We start from the raw sequence: 23,641 nt of genomic DNA, 5'->3' as shown, positions 1-23,641 counted from the left end.
ATTTGTGATCATAGTAGCACAGGAATCGTCATCATGAGTGAACAATTCAGAAAAAGAGGGTAAGAATGGGTGTACAACTTGAGGAATGTAATCAACGTCACTGAATTTCACACAGAAATGGCTGAATGGTAAATGTTCTGCTGTGTGTATTTTCAGCAACAACAAAAATAAAATACATTAATTAAAAAAACAGAATTTGTACTGCGTTGATGTCAATAGTAGCATCACATCATATGAAAGTGCAAATTTTTAAATTTTGATAAGAATAAAATAAATAATTATCTTTAGATATCAGGTAAAGCTTTACCAGTTACCAAAAATGGGTGGCAAGTTTAATGATTTGGTATGCTTTGAAATTTTTATTTAATTTAGATTCAACTTGAATTTTATGAGGTTTATTTTGTTATCTTCTTACGAGAGAAAACAGGATGCTATTATTTACGGGCTTGGTTTTTACACTGACAGAAAAGACAAAAAGAAAAGCATTTCAAACCCTACTTGACTTGCAAGACTAAAGCCTTATAAACGGAAATGACAAATGTATTATTTGTGTGATCCAATTACTCACAATTAGGTTGTTTTTGTCATAACAATCTGTGGCAAAATGTAACAGGCTGAAATGTAAAAAAAAGGCTGTGATTTAAAAAGCAAAATTCAGAACTTAGAAAGTAGAAAAGCACTCTGAGGTTTTAATTGTGATTTTCAAACGTCATCTACAAGCTACAAATACAGGTAATGATAATGCCTTAATACAAAGAGGCTTCAAAGAGTAAGGTGGGTATGTTTTTAGAAAGTCTTTACCAGGTGGGGCCTGTGCAAAAATTCCACATTAACCAATCCGTTCCCCTCTTTTTCCAACCATTATGTCACATAAACATAGGCAGTTGGCATATTATTTTGTAAAATTTAATGAAAGGCACTGTCCTGGAATCCTTAATCTTAAACTCTAATGAATGCTTAGAAACTTGGCTCTAACTGGTGTTACCCAGCATTCCAGGTTCCAAATGATATGATTCAACTTGAATAGCACCCAAAAGAACTGTGAAGATTCAAAAACCCTTGAAGGTTTCTCTCACAGTTTAATGGAATTAGGGGATTTCATATACAGCTTAGATTAGGAGATCTCCAAACATACAGAGGGAATCAGAAACCTGTCACTGCCACCACAGACACTGCCTGGGGCACCAGCTCAATAGAAGGGCAACCAGGTGAAATGACAATCCTAAAGATGGCTCTAGAAAGGAAGTGAGACCATAGCCCTAAAACTTTGTAGAAAAATTGATTTTCTTCTACCCAATCAAAACAATTATTGACGCCATCAATGAAGTGCTTAAGACTTTCTAGAGGTTATATCTAGGTAGCATATCCCAGAGCCAGAGGCAATAAAAGATATAGATGAAAAATACCCGATTTTTCTATCAGACACCTGTGCCCACTGCCTCAAAGGCTGTCCTCACCTTCCTTCATCGCCCTCAACACCTGCCCTTCCTGCTCCAGAAGTGGGCTACAGTACAGACGGAAAGGATCCTCCAGAATGGTCCCCTGGAAAGGAAAAAACCAAACCCAGTGCCGTCGAGTTGATTCCGACTCATAGCGACCCTATAGGACAGAGTAGAAGTGCCCCGTAGAGTTTCCAAGGAGCGCCTGGCGGATTTGAACTGCCAACCCTTTGGTTAGCAGCAGTAGCAATTAACCACTACGCCACCAGGCTTTCCACTGCAAAGAAAAGAGTCCTTAATTACTTTTCCTACTTCACACTTCGTGCAGTTTTTAGTCTTAATTCTACATCATGACTTTCAGAGAATATATTAGAGGCACCATTCAATTTTCATTTCTCAGTCTCTACCTCATCCTATTCATTACCCTAAACTTTGTCTATTATTTAAACTAACCTTTTCTTCCCTCCTCGTCTTCCTAGGGTCTTTCAACACGTCTGCATCTTTCCCCACGCTTATCTCCCACAATTGTTTCTTCTTCAGCCCTTGCCTCTTAGGCACGCCCCGGGGTGGCCTTTGCCCCTTTTTTCTACTCCTCTCCCTCCCTGTGTCCCTTCACCTCGTGCATTCCCGTCTCGGGTTCTCCAGATTCCCGGGCTGTTTGCTGGTGAGCAATCTTTGCTGCAGCGAGAACCGGAGTCCCCGCGCGCAGCCCTGTGGTAGAGCAGGGCTACGTGGAGAGGGAACGCGAGGGCTGGAGCCGAGGGAGGGAGCCCGTCCTCCCCTCGAGCCTGCAAGGATGCGGCCGGGGGCCGGGGGCCTGGGGAGGCACTAACCCCCCGCCCCCACCCCGCCCCTAATCCGGGTTTGCGGCCCCGGCCCGCAGGCCCATTTCCTGCCAAGTGCAGCTGAGAAACAGAGGCTCCGGGAAAGCAGAGGGGAGCCTTGGGGGTGCCCAGCCTCGGAGTCCGTCCCTTTGCGAACCAGGGAGGAAGACAGGAGGGAGTCAGCGAGTGGCGAGGGTAAGCAAAAACCTGTCTTCAGACTAGCACTGGAACGTCGGACAGACAGGGGCGCGCCGGTGAGCACCCAAGGGGGAAGCCGGGCGGAGGGCGAGGGGCGCACGGAGGTGGCGCCCGCTGGAGGAGGAGGCGCGAGGAGGGCAGCGGCGCGCCGGGCTGGTGTAGGCTGGCGGGGGATGTCGGCGGGCGCGAGCGAGGCAGCGCGTGCGGCGGCCGCGGCGCCAGTGTTTGTGTGTATGTGAGAAAGCGAGGGGCGAGCGCGAGTGCGAGTGAGGCGCACAGAGAGCGCATGTCTCATCCCTGTGAGCAGCCACTAGACACTCCACCACCATCTTTTGCATGTGCAACATTTCCAGCCGGACAGAAAACCTCACCCAGGGCTATGGAGACTGCGGGAAAAAGCTGGCAGCTCACGATGGATTGCTAAAGGAAAACAGGCGTAATCATAAACCACCCAAACCTCTCCTTTTTTTTTTTTCGGTTGTTTTTAATTTTAGCGCCATCGTCTTCAATGCCTCTCTGAGCAGCCTTTAGGAAAAGTGCGAGAGAAAGAGAGCACGCGCCAGGGAGAGGAGAAAAGAAGATGAGGATTATTTGCAGACAGATTGTCTTGTTATTTTCTGGATTTTGGGGACTCGCCATGGGAGCCTTTCCGAGCAGCGTGCAAATAGGTAAGCTCTGCTCCTGTGGGCTGTGCATGCGGCTGGCTGTAGCAGATTTCTGAAAGTGAGTTAAATGAGTTGCTGATCAGCAATTCGAGGACACCTTAGGCTTCTTTTCCCTCTGCTTCTCTCTTTCTTTTCCCCATTTACAAAAAAGACTGCTTCTTTGGTGCAGGTTCAGTTGAAAATGTACACAGGACTGCTTACTTATCCCTCCTCGGACCCATACCTCATTACCATCTCTGGCTCAAGTCGCCTAAGTAAGATTGGAATAAGTTGGGAAAAAAAAATCTCTGTAGGGTTTGATTGCATTTTATGTGATATTTCTTTTCATTCCTTTCTCTAGAGCATGAAGGGTGTCCAGGTCTCAGGAGGGAAAAGAAAAAAAAAAATCACTTCTTCCCATGCTGGACCCTGCAGCTTTCTCCCTGTTACAGAAAGACACTGTTGGGGCAAAAAAGCTTTTCCACCCGCAGCCTCCGCCTCTTCTTGCTACTGGTTGACTGATTCCAAAGTTAGATCCCTTGCCTGAAACCTTCTCTCCTTTTATTTTGTCTTCCTCTTGAGGTTTTCCCCTGGTATTCGTCTACCTGGACTCTATTTCTAGGGACTGTCTTTAGCTTTTTTTGCTGTTTTCCTCTCCTGTCTTTTAATGGGACGCAGCTATTGAATTTCTTGCAGCTAAGCCCAGCCTCAACACTGCATCATTTCTGGTGGACTGAGCACAAAACGGAGCTAATTAAGCTGAGCCCATGAGCTGCAGGAATACAAAGTTCATTTCTCCTTTCTGATTTCCCTCTTCCCTGCGTGTCGCCACATCTCTTCGTTTCTGTGTTTTAATGCAAATCCTCTTTTCTGTTCATCTGCATGCCCCTTGGAGAGAAATGCCCTGAGCTGGGTGATGTAGTAGGGTGTTGGGAATCATGGGGCAGGCAAGAGAGGGAAAGGAAAACACTAAATGGTCTCAGAGGTCATTGTGATCATGACAGATTGGGACAGGAAAAAGCCGAGCTGTCCTAAAGACTAAAATACTAAGCATGCCCCTTCGGGACAAAGGGCAGGTTCCCAAGATGTGCCAGGGACAGTTCCTTATGCTTACGCTTGCTCTTCTGAACCGCAGTAGATTTGACAGTGGTTGGGGTGGGTTTAACATTTAACGAAGAAACATTGAACGTGCTTTTCCCGCTGTTTTTAATAGGTGGTCTCTTCATCCGAAACACAGATCAGGAATACACTGCTTTTCGATTAGCAATTTTTCTTCATAACACCAGCCCCAATGCGTCGGAAGCTCCTTTTAATTTGGTACCTCATGTGGACAACATTGAGACAGCCAACAGTTTTGCTGTAACAAACGCCTGTAAGTAAAACAGAAGAAGTTATGGTTAAATTAGAAGAGAATTAAGATGAGACAATAGAGTTCCCTTCATTATTATTGTTGTTGTTTTAATTTTTAAAGAAAGAAATTCAAGGTTCCCACAGATGTCTGATTCAGGAGCAAATCAGAGTTACAACAAGGTTTAGATTCAGATAATTAGGTGGCTCTTTCTTTATCTGGATAATTCAAGTTAATTTTCTCCTTTAATGTTTCACTGTTGTTCCTATTATCTACATGTCAATGTAGTGAAAATTTTACTCAGTTGAGCTTTTTTTTTCTTTTAATTTGATCCCTTTGGCTTCTTACTTGTTTTTGATTTGAGTTAGCATATGTCTTGCTTTTAAAACAGACACATGCTCTTTTAGACTGGGGAAGGCCATGGAGGGTTTGCTGATAATGAGAAAGAGAGGGGAGCGGTGGTGTGTAGGATGTATATTTAAGTCAGTTGGTTGACGCTGCAGATGGTCTGGTGATGTCATTTGAGGCTGCCCTGCTCTTATATTCTGGGTTGTAGATGTCTCTTACTATCACGTAATGCATATATCCTCTGGCTATAACTCCATGAATCCTTATCTTGGTGCCAAATCACTTTAGTCTCTGATCCACCTGAATTCACAAAGCAGCTGGATGGATCTGTTATCCCACACAATGAAACTAAACAGTGTGACCTCACCTAATGCTATAATGAAACAAATGTTTAGTGCTCTGTCCAAGATATTGTGTAGCTTTATGTAAAAAAATACGTTATTGTAAAACAATCTAAAATGTGATCAGTCAATATAACATTTGTATTGCACTTTTACTCTTGAAGGAAATATTAAAAATCTCCTCGATTTTACATGCTAATACCACTGTTCAAAATGTACATATATAAGATAATGGCTATAGTTTATATAAGACATGTAGGAGTCATTTCTGTATAAAATTTTGCATGTTTTCATAGCAGTAATCAAATGTTCAATTGGAATTATAGAGCATTTGTATTATATCAAACTTGGTATATTTTAATTTTAAAAATTTTCTTAAAGGAAGTGTACTGAACAAAGAAACAAATATAACTCAAAGCAAAGAGTTTTAAGTGTTTGAAGGCTATATATTTAATTAATTTAAATATTTCTATCAATATTTATTTGCCATTAGTGCACCTAACTGATGGCATGATCACTTTTCCTTTATTTTTGGCTTCTCTTTAGGACTTAATTCTAGAACTTGGTTTATTAGGAGGTTAAGCATTTGACATTTTTGTGAACTGACAAAATTGTGTCATTTTGCAAGACCACCATAGTTTCTGAAAGTACTAATCAATTAAACAATGTATTCGTTGTGGTTAGTTATAAAATCTACAATACAGTAGAGCAGGAGGGTGTTATTTTTAAAAAGAAATTCATATAAGTTAGAGCTCAGTTTGTAGATAGTCATTTTTGCAAATTTTCATAGTTCACTATTTTTATCTTCTAATTTTTAAAAGTAATTATAGATATAAAGCATTCTCTTTAATACATGAATATCATTTGTTTAAATATTTTTTGGTGCATCTCCTAGGAGTCAGTCAGTGCAAGTCGTGCTGAGTTTAAAAATCATCCATGATCCAAATATATGGGAAAGGACTTTGTCAATAGTAAATTAATTTTTAAATAGTAATTATTATTTACAATTAATTTTGAAAGATTTTCTTAAATGAGACAGACACATGTAAGCAATTTTGGTGTTTTGTTTTGCTTATATTAAGTTCTTAAGTATTCTCAAGTTCGTATGCTGACTACCACGTATATACAGTATAAAATGCTAATGCTTTCATCCACCACACCATTTGTTAACCCATTTAGGGTAATTTTAACTAGTGTTATTTTGTTTATCTGATGAAAATATTATATAAAATAAAATCTTACTGTTAAAGTATCTGTAAATGTTAAGAAACTGATAGAAAACTGCATACAGAACAAAAGTAGAAAAATTGAAATGTAAAATGTCTATAGCATGCTAATCTTTTCAGATTAGGATTGAGAAAACTGAAAGAAAAGTTTAAATCTTTTTTTTTAATCCAAGTGTAACACAATGTTAGTAACCTGCTATTTTTCATAATCGTAAATGATTGATTTTATGTAGGTGTTTACAAACACTTTTTAATTTTAAATTAGGAGAAATATTTTCTAGTGGGAAAAGGGTAATTTTTTTTTTGACAAATGAGTATGCTGAATGTCCTTAAAGCAAATCTAAGCAAAATTTTGGAAAAATCAATTGTCAGAGAGTGTGGGTCAGGTGATTGTGATTGTTGCCTGGACTGACCAAGCGCATACACACGAGTGATTTTCCACTCTAATTAAAGGTGAAACGTAAGCAGTGGGCATAAGGCTACCTCATATATCAAGCTCTAGGCCTTTGGGTACAAAAGGGTAAAAATAGATCTTGAAAGTCAGTGTTCAGGAGAATTAACTTGGAACTCATTTCTCACAGTGATACAGACTGGATTTTCAAATTTTTCATGTTGGATTAAGTGTAAAGATGTAATATGTGGCTGGTTAGGTTTATTTAATTGTGATTTCCCTGCAGTGGTTTCTTGTAAAACTGCAGGGTCTAGTCTGTATATAAGGGTCATTAAACAGGATATGTTTAATTATATTATAGACTGTATACTCAAAGACAAAAATGGCAGATTAAAGAGTTTTGGTCATGTTGTGGACAGATATAATTTAAGGCCAATTCTTCTGCCTCCGAATTAATTTAGTGCTCTAAGACTACTTCAGCAATCTAAGCCATTCTATGTATAAAGTTGACACACTGTTTAAATCTGAGCCTGGTTAACCCAAACTTATTATTTTCGGACTAAATCCCAAGTTCCTAAGGGTAAATAATATTTCTTATAGCTTATTTTCTTTTCAGCAGTCCTTGTTTAAGCTTAAATTTAAATATTGTTTTCTTTTTTAAACTCATCATGCCATGGGAAAATCACACTTTGCTCAATATAAAACTGAAATGATAAGAAATACAGATAATATAAAATTGCGATCTATTCCAACAACAACAACAACAAGTAGATGCAATCAGTAGCCCTTTTATTCGAATTTTAAAATTTAATTGAAAGTATACCTTTCTTTGATGTATCTTTATCCAAAGTGTGGGGAATGGCAAAAGAATATTTTAAAAATAAGTTCAATATGGACAATTTTATTTTATTAAAATATTATACAATTGCATTTCAGACAGATACCAAAATAGCTATCTTTGCAAACAAATACACTGGTTAAATTGGATATATACTTGCAAAATATTTGGAATAACTTGAAGAAAGGCTGTTTTCTTCTGTTTTTCGAATAACTAATGAATAGAGATATTTTGGTATAGAGGATTATGCATGCTAAATTTGCCCAAGAGTGCCAACCAGACAGCCCTTTTCAATTTCAGATGGACAATAGGAAATCAATAACAGAACAGATCGAGTATCCATGTATTATAACCTTAGTGAAATAATAAAAGAATTTTTTGGAGTATTTCTAGCTTTTTGAACTTTGATAAGAAGGAGCAATTGGTTAGTTTTTTTTTTTTTTTTAAGTGATGTGTTTATCTTGTTCTCCTTTTCTGTCTAAAATCATAGAATGGATATCGTACCAAAGTAATAACAAAAATGTTATTAAGTTAAATATTCTCTTTGTGGTTGGTTTAGTTGTCAACACTGAATTACCCAAAGTGAGTGTCACATACAAAAGTAGCCTGAGATGTAAAATATAGCTTTTAATTTATATCAATACAGTGAAAATGTGACCTTGTATCCAGTAGACTTTGCAGGCCTTTCCACTTATATAACTTCGTTGCTCTTGAGTCAATTCCAACAACAAACTCATTGAATTTAAGTGCACTAATTTTTTAAATGTTGTAGTATTTGGCTTTAATTAAATTGTATTTGAATATGGTTAAATGTTTTCCCTTTTTGGACATGAAGCCCTAAAAAGATAATTTAAGAGTATATATAGATCTGATAGAGGAGAGCTGGTGGCACAGGGGTTAAAGCACTCAGTTGCCAACCAAAAAGGCGGTGGTTTGAACCTACCAGCCGCTCCAAAGGAGAAAGATGTGGCAGTCGGCTTCCATAAAGTTTTACAGCCTCGGAAACCCTGTGGAGGAGTTCCGTTTTGTCCTGTAGGGTCCTATGAGTCAGAATTGACTCGACGGCAGTGGGTTTGGTTTTTTTGGGTTTAAAAGTCTGATGTATTAATTTTGAACATGCTAAGCATAAAACTCTGATGGGCTGACCTACAACGACGATAGTAAAGATATGTTAGAATTACTCTTTGACTTTTGCTTATTTTTAGGAGAATGAGTGACTTGACTTTACTGTGACTGTTGGCAGGTTTTCCTTATCTTGAATTAATAGCAAGATTCTATGCTAATTGGAAATAATTCTTTAGTTTTAAAATAACTTTTCTTCCTCCCCCAATCTTCCATTGTAAGATTAATGACAAAGATACGACTCATGTTCCTATGGCTTGTCCCTTTCTTAACTGATAGGATGGTGTATAATTTCAATTGATAAATTTCAGAGTTGTCACAGGATTAAGCTTTCATAAAATTGTCACAAAAACTCCTTAATTTTTTTTTTTAATGTAGATTCTCCCAAGTGTTTATTCCACAAAGAGGAAAAATTTTACTTGCTGTCATTTACAGAGTAATATTACTGTTGAGAATTTTAAAATGAAGAATGAATATAATACACCTTTACATTTTATGATTTTAAAAAAGCTGCTATTGAGTCAATTTGAACTCATGGCGACCCCATGTGTATCAGAGTCTAACTGAACTCCATAGAGTTTTTGAAGACTGATTTTTTGGAAGTAGGTCTCCAGGCATTTCTTCAGAAGAACGTCTGGGTAGATTCATTTATGACAATACATAGTCTTAAACTGCTTTCGCATACATGCTTTTACTTGACCTCAAGCTGTGAGACAGTTTGGAAAAGAGTCATTGTTTTGTAGTTAGGTCGGCTTTGGCTCAAAGGAGTCACTTAACTTGCCAAATACTGTAAGCCGATAAGCTGTAGAGCCTTATCAGGAGGCTATAAAGATGTGAAAAATACACATTTAAATTAATATATATTAAGCAAGAAAAAAAGAATTGTCATTTATCTTTTTTTTTTCCTAATTGCAGTGTTTTAAAGAAAATATGGCAAGATATTTCTGGGCAACTTGTTCATTAATCACATGACAGTGAGTGATACAGCAGACAAAAGTCATTATGTAATGAATTCATCCATTCATTGGATTAGGTAACGGATTTATTACACTAATTCATTAAGCATATTTATCAGGGGCAACTGTATTCAAGACACCGTGCTAGAAACTGAGAATACAAAAAACTCGTTAGAGTAATTGCTGCCCTCAAGGAGCTGAGAGTCCAGTGGAAAAGATAAACGAATCAGTTATTACAGTATAGCAGTTGCAGTATCCCTCGGTGGTGCAAAAAATTTGTGCAAAACTGCTAACCTAAAGCTTGGTGGTTCAAACACACCCAGAGGTGCCTTGAAAGAAAAGGCCTGACGATCTGCTTCCATTAAGATTACAGCCAAGAAAACCCTATGGAGCAGTTCTACTCTGTAACACATGCAGTTGTCATGAGCCAGAATCAACTAGATGGCAGCTAACAACACAGCAAGAAACACGGTGTTGTGATAGAGACAGTTTACAGGAAGGATGATTACACCAAACCTGACACGGCTTTCTAGGAGAGATGTTGCCTGATTTGAGTGTTAAGACTCTAGTTTAGGCCTCTGGAAAAGAGGAAGGAAGGAGGGCATCCTGGCTGAGAGAGCAACACATGAGAGGACACCAAGGTGTGAGAGAGCCAGGTGTGTTTGAGCCGCCGAGTACGGTGTAGTTTGGCTGTAGTACTGAGCGTGAAGGAAAGCAGAGGTGGGCTATGGAGAGGAGCTCTACGGAGCTGCAGAGGGTCTTGTAGTCAGTATAAGGAGACTCTTCTGGATAAAAAGGGGAACCCATTAATGATTTATATGCAATAACAACATGATCAAATTTGCATTTTACAATGAACAGGCTGGTTGGAAGGGAAAGAATAGATTGGAAGGGAACAAAACAGGAAGAAAAAGACCAGGTAATTGAATCTTGGCAGTAACAACACTCTAGAATGATAAATATGTGACTAAAAGTAGAAGCATTGAAGAGAGAAAAGCGCCTAGATTCAGGAATATTAACCAGCTAATCCTGACAGAACTTAGTGATTGACTGGATATTTTTGTGGAACGGTGGGAATGGAGAGTGGTCCTAAAACCAAACCCACAGCCGTCGAGTCAACCCTGATTCATAGCGACCCTATAGGCCGGAGTATAACTTCCCCAGCAGGTTTCGAAGCCTGTAAATCTTTACGGAAACAGACTGCCACATGTTTCTCCTGCAGAGTGGCTGGTGGGTTGGAACTGATAAGGTTTCATTTAGCACCCAAGCGCTTTGACCACTGCACCACCAGGGCTCCTAAGGAGAGTTGTAAGGATTAAAAATGATTTCCCAAGTTTCAGGCCTGGGTAGATGATTTGATAGTGGTGCCATCAACTGAGAAAGAGACATACAGAGAAGGGGCAGATTTGTGTGATAAAGATGAGAGCTTAGTGTAGGCATGACTTACTTTGAAGTATTTAAGAGACATCCATATGGAGATAAGAAGTAGACAGTTGGATGTGTATATCTGGAGCTCTTGGGTCCATTTTGAGCTGAAGACAGTCAGTTGGTGTTGGTTGGAGCCATGGAAGTAGATGAGGTCACCCAGAAAAAGCATGAACAGTGAAAAGACTGCAAAGGGCGAAACCCAGGAAGTGCCAATACTTAAGGGGCAGGAAGAGGAAAAACAAAAGAGATGAACGGAAAATGGGTCAGAGAGTTCAGAGGAAAATGAGGCAAGAGTAATTTAATTTTACAGGAGCGGAGAGATAGGAAGAATTTCAAGTGATCGACCTTGTCAAAGGCTCAGAGTTTAAAGCGTAAATTGCAAGGATAATTGTAATACCTTTTTTTTTTTTTTTTAACATAGACCTTTCCTTCTTTTGAGAGCATTCTTTTGTATTTTGGCCTGGAAAAAAAAGCAGCCTTTATTAACCATACATAGATTCTATTAAGTCATAGTGTTCGTATATAATATATTGACCTAAAATAGTCTTATCTTTATTTAGAGGTATGTAGGGTTATTATGAGTCAGAATTAATTCTTTAGCGACTGGTTTGGTTTTTTATTTTAGGCGGAGATAGTCTTATTTGGACTTTGGGGCTGAATTTGTATACTGATACTAGATAAATTACATTTCTGAGCCTTGGTTTCTGTTTTCTTCATCTGTTAACATGACTCTTAAGGGTATATAACTATTATGAGTATTAGAAAAAGGTCTGGAAAACATTCAGCATAAAGTTAGAACTCAATTAATTTTAGCTTCATTACATTTTCTATGACATATAAAGCATTTATTCTGAGACATTCTTATCATTTCAGGAGTTATTTCTAGTTTACATTTATATTTTGAAAAGGCAGTTTATCTGTTTTGAATAAATATATTTCTGTTGATATTTCATAGGAACTTTTATGACCTCTCACTAAATCATTAATTTTAATTTATGTGTACAAGTCTAAATGGTATTTGTCAAAATTATTTCTAAGTCCTAAGAAAGGGTAACTTCTTGGGCTCTATAGACCTTTAAGAGAGGATCAGTTCATGGATAGATTAAACAAGATAGATTAATAATCCTAATTATATGCACAACGTGTGTGTGTGTTCAAAGACACAGTCCAAACTTTTAAACAGCTTTTCAAAGAGTTCCATTCACCAAAAAAAAAAAAAAAGGCCAAGTACCAGAGTCCTAAGTATCACCCATTGCTAAACAGTACATTCTGACTCATGGCGACCCCGTGCGTGTCAGAGTAGAACTGAGCTCTATAGGATTATCAGTGGCTGATTTTTCAGAAGTACATCACCAGACTTTTCTTCCAAGGTGCCTCTGGGTGGACTCAAACCTGCAGCCTTCCAGCTAGCAGCCCAAGCCTGAGCTCATTAACCATTTGCATGTAAATTAGGTAAAAGACGAGCACTTCATTCCCTAGCTTCTTCATTTTAGAAGCAGGATAGGATTTTGTCTTTGAAACCAGAATTTTTGTTTTCCATAAAATTCAGCTCCACTAGCTTCTTCCCTGATGTGGAGAATAATTAGTGTGACCTAGCTTGAAAAATCCTTGGCTTGGCCCTCTGCCTTGCTGTCATCTTTTTATTCCCTCTCCTCGTATCAAAAGTTCTAAATATTCTACGTCAGCGTCCTCTATTTTTATCACTATTTACCTTTTCCCCAACATCACCACTACCAGAACACTGTGTCCTTGAAGGTCATCAGTGACTTTCAAGTTAGTAAATCCAATTATCGTTCTTTACTCCTTATTGCTGTGAATGGTTTGCAGGGTTTGACATTGCTGACATCTCCCTGTTGATTAAAACTCATTCCTCCTCTGATAATAATGGTAATAAGTATAACAATGGAGTGTTGACTGTCTACCAAGTTATTGTGTTACCTCGATTCTTACACAACTCCTAAGGAGTAGATATTATCATAACCATTTTTATAGGTGACATACTGAAGATTTGTGTCAAAAAAAAAACAAAAAAAACCCAGTGCCATTGAGTCGATTCCGAACTCAGTAGCTGCGAAAATTTGCCTAAGATCACAAAGCAGCCAGGGCATCAGATCCTGAGGCCTATTCTCTTAACCGATATACTATTTTGCCTGCTATTCATGATACAACAATATCTCCGTCATAGCAGTTTATACAAGACACCAACCACTGGGAGTGGCATTATCTAGGTGACTTTATTTAAAGTGACCTCTTTATTTTAACAACTTTGATTTACCCCAGCAAATAAAAAAAAAAAATAGGTATAACATTTTATAGTTAGACATTGGTTTTTCTGTATGGTTCATAATGCAGTCTAGAAATTTCAGAATTCTAAATGATGACACCCACATTACTTTGCATTGCCAAATCCATGTCATAAATACCACCATGTGTAAAAATGACTAAATGGTTCCTTTAAGTGTTACGCAAACAGCATTGAATGCTTCATTATTTGGCCAGCCTACGTATTTTTTATAGGAATCTTATTTGATTTCAGAATACCCAGCTATTTGAAACATAGTTTCCCAAGTGCTTTCCTTTAGGATTTGCTTAGCTATCAGGCATTTGACTTCAGGTTTTCTTTGACATGTTTTTGGATTTCAAATAAACAAAGTTAGGACTGTCTTAAAGAGCCTCACCCTGCGTTAAAATCACTCCAGTCGTCAGAGCATCTCTACTTGCCTTCAACTTAATAGAACTACTCATATTGTCAATGAAAAAGTTCAATGTTTTCTTGGAAATAAAAGGTCAAAAATATTTGAGATTTAATACTTCCTTTTGAATAGGCATTACGCTTCACCAGATACAACAAAAATGGAAAACACCATAAGCTGGACTCAGCATTTAATTGATTATTCTAGTTGCTCAAATGCTTGTTTCAAAATGAGCAATTTTTCATCATTAACTTTAAATATACACTGTGTTCTTTCCATTTTTCGTATTTTTTTATGTTAAACCTAACTCATCTTTGTGAACATTTCAAATAATGCAGAAATTTTAAAAAGTCAAAATCTTCTGTAATTCTGCCACTAGGAGATAATTACAGTAAACACTTTTCTGTAAATCTTTCTAGATTTTTACCTAGATAGAGGGAAATAGAGAGCTATAAACATAAGATTGCAATATATATCTAGAAAAAGTATATTTAATAAAAATGGTGTGGCACTATCCAGACCAAACCCATTGCTGTTGAGTCAAATTCCGACTCACAGCGATCCTATAAGACAGAGTAGAACTGCCCTATAGGGTTTCCAGGCTGTAAATCTTTATGGAAACAGACAGCCACATCTTGCTCCATCAGAGAGCTAGTAGGTTTGAACCGCCAACATTCTGGTTAACAACTGAGTGCTTTAACCACTGCACCAACAGGGCTCCTTTGTGACACTATGTATATTCTGTAAATGGTTTACTTATTATAGATAGCTAAATTGTTTTCTGTTTGTATGTAAAAGCGATCTCATTTTCTTTTACTGCTATATAATATTTCATTGTGTGAAGTTACTATGATTAATTTATACATTCCCCTCTGGATCCACATTTGTCTCCTCATTTTCATTATTACGAACAAAGCAACAGTAAAACTCCTTGTGTATTTGTGTGAATGTTCTTGTAGGATCAATTCCTAGAGATGAAAATATTCTTTCAAACGATGTACACTTTTGATTTAATAGATACTGTCAGTTTAGCCTTCCTCAAAAGAAAAAAAAGTTACTTAATTACAACCACCAGTATGTGAGAATAATTGTTTTCCTATGACTTGCCAACAGTAGCCATTATCAGTCTCTTCACTTCTACTGATGGGTGAAAATGATATCTAATTGCTGCTTTCATTTGCATATTTTTGATTAATGGTGAGGCTGAGAATCTTTTCCTATGTTTATAAGCCTCTGTACTTCTTTCTCTGTGAGCTCTCTGTATTTTTCCAGTGTTTTCCTCTTTATCTGTGGAAGTGTTTTATACACTGTAGAGATTAACCCTTTGTCATATATGCTGCAGATTACTTTTCCACTTTGCCTTTGGCTTTCATTTTCATTTATGATGTCTTTTGTCAAAGACATTTTAGATTGTATGTGGTCAAATCTGTGAGTCATTTTCTATATGGCAGCTTCTGGGTTTCATGTTATGCTTATGAAGGCATCCTCATCCTTTCATCTATAAAAATATTATCCTTTATTTTTCCAGTATTTTTATGATTTAAAACTTTATATTTCGAACTTGTAACTCTCCTGGAATTTTTTTTCTTATGTGTGTTGGAAGTCAATCCTTTTTTTTTTTCCTTTCCCTACACTATTTATTTGAATAAGTCATTCTTTTATAAGTGCTTTGAACTGCTATATTTGCACAGTACTCCTGTCCTTTCTCTCTTGACTGAATTGGAGTTTGGGCAGAAGTTCTGTGTTTTATCTCATCCCAAGTTATTCTATTTGCTACCCTTCAGCCCCCTGCTCTTTTCTGCCAGTCCCTAGTGGTCATATTGCTAGTTTTGATATTTTTATCATATGCTTTCTTGCATCTTCTGTTACTTCCTAGGGTGGTTTTTTTTTTTCCTGATTGACACTCACCGTCTGACCAAGTTCTCTTTGTCCTATCTCCAAAATATATCACAAATATGTCTTTCTTCAGCTCTGTCCCACCATCCTAACTCAAGTCAGCTCTACTACTTTAATTGGTTTATAGTCCATCTCCTGCTCCGACTTTTCTCTTCATCCACTTTACATACTTTATAAAGTTATAAATCAGATCACATCTCCTCCTTACTTAAAATTCTGCCATAGCTTTTCATTCTCTTAGAATAAAATTCTAACTCTTTACGATCCTCCTGCATGATCTGATATCTGCCTCTCTCTTCACCTGGCTTACTGTACTCCAGCCCACACTGATCACTTTTCTGTTATCTAAACATGCTTAATTCTTTCTTTCCTCTATTCCTGTTTACTTGCCATTCCCTTTTCTTTGAATTCTTCAGTCCAATTATCAGGTCAAATGTCATCACGTCAGAGAATACTTCCTGGCCACCCTCTGGAAAGTAATTCATCCCACTCCAAAGCTCCGGTCACTCTATATCACCAATCGTATAATCATCATTGTATTTATCACAATCTGTAATTGTTATTTTCATCTATCTGTTTACTTATTTGTCATCTATATTCCCCACTAAATATAAACTCCAAGAATCTATGCTCGTGTCTGGCTTGTTAAGTTATAACCTCATACAAAGTAGGAATCAGCACATACCTTTGAATAAATTAACGAGCAGTGTGAGATGCTTTTTCTCCTCACTCCTCATCAGGGCATCCTTATGATAAAGAATTTTCGTGTGTGATCTTAGAGAATTTCAAGCAGAGGCTATAAAAACAATGAAGATACAAAAGAAATATTATGTATTTTCTTTGCCTTCAGAACTTTTTTTTCTGCATTGTTTTCCATTTGATTCAATATATGCGATGGGCTAAGTAAGGAAGCAGATAAATCCTGGAAAGAAGAAGGTGGGTCTGTAGATGCAAATTGACGTACATTGTGTTGATTAGGTAGCACTTTGATCAATTTGAATGTGGCAGAAGGGAATATCTAGGTGCTTACAACATTTGATATCTGCTGACCAAGAACTTGAAAATGCTGACACAACTCCACTTTCAATGGAGGTGAAAGCCTGTTCGGGAAGCCCAGGTGAACCAGTAAGCACACTCAGGAGAGTCCCATCTGCTTAGGCATTGGCTGCCTCCTCTGCACTTCTTGAAGTTTATGCAACTAGCCAATCTTGTGAAAAGCGGGGAGCAGAGTAAAATGAATAATGTTATCCCTGTCAGATCCTGATTAACTACATTGCAGTGTCTATAATTTTACCATCTATACTAAATTTCACAAATGAATTTGATAGCTTCCTTAACCCTTTATTTCTTCCCCTTGTAAAATGAGCCTATCATTGTTTAGTTACTTAATTTTTAACAACTTAAAATATAGTTTTACCTAGGCACAATTGGAAAAGCAGTTAACCTCTTCCCTACTCCAAAGATTTATAATACAACAGAAGAGTTTTTTTGTTTTTTTTCCTTGAAAAGTTGACATGCTTCTTTCTTTCTTAGTGGAAAATTTATAAGTCAATATTTTTTTTTTTGCTGGGACAACCAGGAAACTCAATTCCGCATTTACTATCCAGTAACAATGTTATTACTCCTCATTTTGAAAAATGTACCTTGTTTTTATGTTCTAAAATCTATTTTGTGTTTTGTTTTACTTCTTTGGTTTTATACTTTTTCTAAAATTACATATACATATACACACCTTTTATAGCTATGCACATGATTTTTTGAAAGAGATATTATGTCTATAAATAAAAAAGTCTAAATGATATCCCATACAGCATAGCCATTGACCTGCCTTTGCTTGAATAGTCATATTTCTTGTATAGTACTCTGTATCTTGTACATGCCTTGAGATACTTATATATACACATACACTCTTTGCCATCTAATCGATTCTGACTCATAGCCACCCTACAGGAAAGAGTAGAACTGTTCCAAAGGGTTTCCAAGGAGAGGCTGGTGAATTCGAACTGCTGACCTTTTGGTTTACAGCTGAGCTCTTAACCACTGCGCCTCCAGGGCTCCTTTATTTACACAAAATATTTCTTTTGTTTGTTTAATTATTTACAATCACGTAAAGTTTCTAAAACCTTTAACATCCATGCTCTAGTATTCTGTATGTTTTCTGAGTTTATCTAATTTCATTAGCATGTAGTGACCTGAATTAACCCTCAAACTCCCTGTCATGATCTGTCCAGAATTACACCCCACACTTCTGACACTCTTAATCATGATCTGACATAATCTGTCCAGGTGAGAATGTTAACTCCAATTATTTAGACTGTATGCATAGAAAGTATAGCCCGAGATTATTTGGGTTTTTAATTAGTTATATCACTCTTTTGGCTCATGTTAACTTTTTTGGTCAATTAAAGCTTCACACTCTCCTCTTTTTCAGAATGAATCATTACAAATTAGCCTCCCCATGGAGCATTTTTTAATTCAAAGTAAATGATTGCATCTACCCTGTTGCCACTGAGTAGATTCTGACTCATTGCGACCCCATAAGATGGAGTAGGACTGCTCTATAGGGTCTCAGGGCTGTAACCTTTAGGAAAGTAGATTGCCACATCTTTCTGCTGTAGAGCGGCCGTTGAGTTCAAACTACTTAGAAGCTGAGTGCTTTAACCACTGCATCACCGGGGCTCCTAATGATTATATATGTACACTCTTAAATTTCAGCTTGTTTGGAAACGTCAGGATTATCTTGAATTTTAATTCAGTTAGTTATAAACTGCTTTAAATTCTGTGTAACCCTTTACTGTGTACTCCTCTATATTGCTGATTAAAATTCAGACCAGGCTGGGATAAAGGGTAGATATAGGATGACACCAGGGCATGGATCAATACTTTTTAGGTGTGTGTGGTCAGTTAAATGTGAATTCTTCTAAAACAATTTCTTTGATCAAATTTCTCTGTGTTGTCCAGAAAGATTTCCATTTCATTGTACTTGTATTTTTTTATACAGTAAAACAAATAAAATAGGCAATGAAATCTTGGAAAAATAACTCATGCCGCTATATTGGATAAAGGATGACACACACACACACACACACACACACACACACCACCTTCTTTTAGATAGAAAAGAATGGACAAAAGACATATAGAGAGATGATTCACATTGGAGTAAATAGATAAATCTAGTCAACAAACAATAAAGCATATTTAACTTTATTATTAATAATAGAAAAATAAATTTAAATGAGATATAAATTAATTTTATATAATTAGAAAATTTCAGTGGTAAAGATGAAGAGAATTTTTAATCAATCAAGATGGCTAGGGCATTTAAAATAGATGTAATGTTTTTGAAAATTATTTTGGCATAGTTTATAAAAAACCTGTTGTAAATTTTGAATCATTTGACCCTGTGAATATAGGAACATCTCCAGACAAGATAAAACTCATTAAAGCATCATTTGGCAGTGTTTAGCTGGGGAATGGTTAAATTAATTAAGGTCTAACCAGGCTCCTTATGGAAGACTTTCAGTACAGAGAGTTCTCCATCTAAATTGTGCCAGCAGATCTGAGTTCAGCCATTTTTGGTATGTTTCTAGAGACTATATGTGTCTTCAGCAGTGGGTTGTATGTGTTTTCTCTCTTACTTTGTATTTTATTTTCTTACAGACGTATCAGCCTGATGGTAGAAAAAGATGTTCTAATTAGATGCAAAAAAGGCTGTCATCTAAATGTAATAATGATATGTGGAGTTGATGGAGATAGTTGAATGATTTTAAAAAGCGTCAGTTGTTTAGAGGAGCATAGCTCTCCCACGGCAGACCTGGCTGATACGCAGGGAAAGATAGGTGCTCTGTTTGTCCTGGAGGCTCTGTGCCTTAGTCGGTAAATGATTTGGGAAGTTACTGTCGTTGATTTTGTCTGAACCTCTTCCCCATTCCCTTCCTCCAACCCCTACCCACCCTAGCATGTAAGTTTTTAGAGGAAGATTCAGGAGTTATGTGACAGCCTACCTGGTCCTTGAAGAGATGCATGAGATTTTGCCAAGCTATAAAGAGAGATTAAAAAAAAAAAAACTAGGTATAGGAAAAAGTTTGAAGATGCATGAACAACTTTGGGGAACAGTAATGTGGCAGGGGAATGGAGTGCGAAGTGGAGGTGAGGCAACACTCCTGCAGAGACAGAGAAACTAAACCAAAACCCAGTCTGTCTCATAGCTACCCATAGGACATCGCTGGTGGCACAATGGCTAAGCGCGTAGCTGCTAACCAAAGAGTCTGCGGTTTGTACCCACCAGCCTCTCTGTGGCAGTCTGCTTCCATAACGATTTATAGAGGCAGGGAGGGGCCTTATAAGTTAGGATAAGAATTTTGTTCTTTATTCTAAGACAGACGACAGTGAGAATTATTTTAAAGGGTTTATAACCTAATTATGTTTGTGTTTTAGAAAGAATTCTGGCACCATTGTTCATCATTCATGTGTATAGGAAATTGTGGTGTCCTTTCCCATATCAGATGCACTTAGAAACCATTTCCTAGACAAGAAATGCTACTTTGCTACTTCAGTTGCTGTTCGTAGAATCCATTATTGTATGTAACCCTGCTCACTATTTTCAATCAAGTGTTGTTTCTTCCAGGAACACATACTCAGCTTATTGTCTCAACCACATATCTTCAGAATTGTAAACCGTATATGTTATGATAATAGACAGGTTGGAAAAGAGCTGGTATTGACGGTAGGAAATAAGCATCATTCACAATATATGTAAAGGCAATTATGTCTCCTCACAGATTAGTGTAAATGTTGATAGCATACCACATCTAACATTCCTGATTAAAGTTCAGACCATCCCCCACTCCTTTTATACTATGCTGTGGAGCCCTTGGGTGGTGCAAATAGTTAACATGCTCAGTAACCGAAAGGTTGGAATTTTGAGTCTATCCGGAGGCACTTTGGAAGAAAGAGCTGGCGGTATACTTCTGAAAAACCAGCCACTGAAAACCTTATGGAGTACAGTTTTACTCTGACACACACGGGGTTATCATGAGCCAGAATCAACTCAGCATCAATTGGTTAATACTCTACTATATAACGCTATAAACCAAAAAAAAAAAAACGCCATCCAGTAAGTTGCGACTCCTAACAACCCTATAGGACAAAGTAGAACTGCCCCATAGGGTTTTCGGGGAGTGGCTGGTGGATTCAAACTACCGACCTTTTGGTTAGCAGCCGGGTGCTTAACCACTGTGCCACCAGAGCTCCGTGTAACACTATAAAAAATACTACACTGTAATTGCACCTTGCCACTCAGTCGCATACAATAGGTAATAAGAACTGATCCACAAAAAGTAAGTTAAGCAGTCGTAAGACTAGAATGATAATTGTGTCTGTGTGTGTATTATGCATGTATTATGTATACGTGTGTTTATATGCATATGTATATATATGTTGTCTGCCTTCGAGTAGATTCCTACTTCCTACTCAGAGGGACCCTGTGTGATAGAGTGGAGCTGCCCCATAGGGTTTCTTAGGCTGTAATCTTTATGGGAGCAGATCACCAGGTCTTTTCTCCCACAGAGCCACGGGTGCATTTAACTGCCAAAGTTTCCTCAAGCAGTCAAGCACTTAACCATTGCAATACCAGAGTGTGCTCTCTCTCTCTCTGCTATATAAATAAATCTACCAAAGGAAAACATATGGTGACAAAATCGTACATAATTTGCAAGGTATGGTTATTCTTTGCTTTCAAAATAGTGAATTATGACTTTCAGCTTATATGTGCATATTTTTGCTCCACATGAGTTGCAGATTTATTTAATTTTGAAAATAAAAATACAGCAAATGTATATAAATGTATGTCAGAATAATTATAAATAATTTTATATTCTGTTATATATGCTTCATAATCTGTTATTATGTATATAATACATATGTGCCTTTACCATTTGATTTTTGTTGTTTTCACAAATTTTGGTAATGATTATGTAGTATGAAAACAAGTGAATGTGAAAATAAACCTCATTTTACAGAAGTGTTAAAATCACAGATTAGAAACCAAGTGTGAATATATTTATTGAGAGGGAACTGCTACTAAAATGGTATTTTATTTTCAAAATACCAATGTCTTCACCTCTCCTACTCCTTATTTTATTTCAAAGGGAAATTTTTCCGTTAGTGATAATAATACTCTGATGCCTTAAAATTATTAGACTGAAAACAATGTGCTGTCTATTTGGCAAAATTTTATGCAGCCATTGAAAATCATGTTTTCCTATGTGGGAAATATGTAAGGTATAATGATGAGTGAAATAGGCTATATATATGTCTTAGTCTCCTAGTGCTCCTATAATAGAAATACCACAAGTAGATGGTTTTAACAAAGAGAGATTTATTTCTTCACAGTAAAATAGGCTAGAAGTCCAAATTCAGGGCATCAGCTCCAGGGAACGGCTTTCTCTCTCTGTCAGCTTTCTCATCAATCTTCCCCCTTCTCTGCCCAGGGACCCCAGGTCCAAAGGACATGCCGTGCTGCCAGCACTGATTTCTTGGTGGTAGGAAGTCCCCATTCTTTGCTTGCTTCCCTTAACTTTTATTTCTTGAGAGATAAAAGGTAGTGCAGGCCACACCCCAGGGAAACTTCCTTTGCATTGGATCAAGGATGTGACCCACTGTAATCCTCATTAACATAAAATTACAATCACAAAATGGAGGACAACCACACAATACTGTGAATCATGGCCTAACCAAGTTGACACATATTTTTGGGGAGACACAATTCAATGCATGACTGTATATACATATATATATATTATTTTGTATTTTAGATGAAAGTTTACAGAACAAACTAGTTTCTCCTTAAACAGTTAGTACACATATTGTTTTATGGCATTGGTTAACAGCGCCACGACCTGTCAGCACCCTCCCTTCTCCATTGTAGATTTTTTATTACCGGCTTTCCTGTCCCCTCCTGTCTTGTAGTCCTTACCCCTGGGCTGTTGTGCCCCTTTAGTCTCGTTTTTGTTTTATGAGCGTGTCTAATTTCTGGCTGAAGGGTGGACCTTGGGAGTGACTTCATTACTGAGCTGAAAGGGTGTCTGCAGACCCATACTCTCGGAGTTTCACCAGTCTCTGTCAGGTCAGTAAGTCTGGTCTTTTTTTGAGTTAGAATTTTGTTCTACATTTTTCTCCAGCTGTGTCTGGGACCCTGTATTGTGACCCCTGCCAGAGCAGTCAGTGGTGGAAGCCAGGCACCATCTAGTTCTACTCAACTCAGTTTGGTGCAGGACGTGGTAGATGGGGTCCGTTAGACCTTTGGACTAATTTTTCCCTTGTGTGTTTAGTTTTCTGAATTCTTCTTGCTCCCAAAGAGGTGAGACCAGTAGAGTATCTTAGATGGCCACTCATAGACTTTTAAGACCCCGGACGCTACTCACCAAAGTAGAATGTAGAACATTTTCTTTATAAACTATGTTATGCCAGTTGAGCTAGATGTTCCCCGAGAGCATGGTCAAGACCACAGAGTAGGCTATATTTTGATTACAATTTCATAGAACCATAATTACCATGAGACCAGAAGAATTGAATTGTGCCTGGCTGGCACTGGGTTTTTTTTTTTTTTTTTTTTTTTTTATTACTAGTTAATGTTTTGGTCAAAGATTCTATAGAAGAATTCTGATCAAAAGGGGGAAAATGAGCACAGAATTTCAAATTCTTATGGAATCCAGAGTTTCTCAAGCCACAGAGGCTAGATGAAACCATGAAACTATTGCCCTGAGATAATTTTTAAACCTTAAACATTAAACCAAAAATATCTGAAGTCTTCTTTAAACCAAACAATAGTATAATTAATTTGTAGATAATGCCTGCCTTGAGCATTGTGCTTTATTAAAGTAGCTATCTATATGGAATCAAGTTGACAACAGCAACTCAAAAGGTTACAGAAGAAACTTAGAGGA

At 37.5% G+C, this 23,641-nt stretch overlaps 1 protein-coding gene across 1 annotated transcript in view; it reads left to right on the top strand.

The window, feature by feature from the left end:
• Positions 1-2,254: 2,254 nt before the first annotated feature.
• GRIA4 (glutamate ionotropic receptor AMPA type subunit 4) overlaps positions 2,255-23,641 on the top strand; it is a 462,811-nt gene continuing 441,424 nt past the window's right edge. Inside the window, exons 1-3 of the mRNA XM_049889438.1 lie at positions 2,255-2,458; positions 2,956-3,129; positions 4,319-4,477. Coding sequence (XP_049745395.1) covers positions 3,042-3,129; positions 4,319-4,477 — 247 coding nt within the window. The 5' untranslated portion in view covers positions 2,255-2,458; positions 2,956-3,041. The remainder of the gene's footprint in view (positions 2,459-2,955; positions 3,130-4,318; positions 4,478-23,641) is intronic.

The sequence above is a fragment of the Elephas maximus genome, chromosome 7 (genome assembly GCF_024166365.1).
Source record: "Elephas maximus indicus isolate mEleMax1 chromosome 7, mEleMax1 primary haplotype, whole genome shotgun sequence".
In the NCBI taxonomy this organism is placed as follows: Eukaryota; Metazoa; Chordata; class Mammalia; order Proboscidea; family Elephantidae; genus Elephas; species Elephas maximus.
The sequence above is the reverse complement of the archived record's forward strand: the minus strand, read 5'-3'. Positions and strand labels throughout refer to the sequence as shown.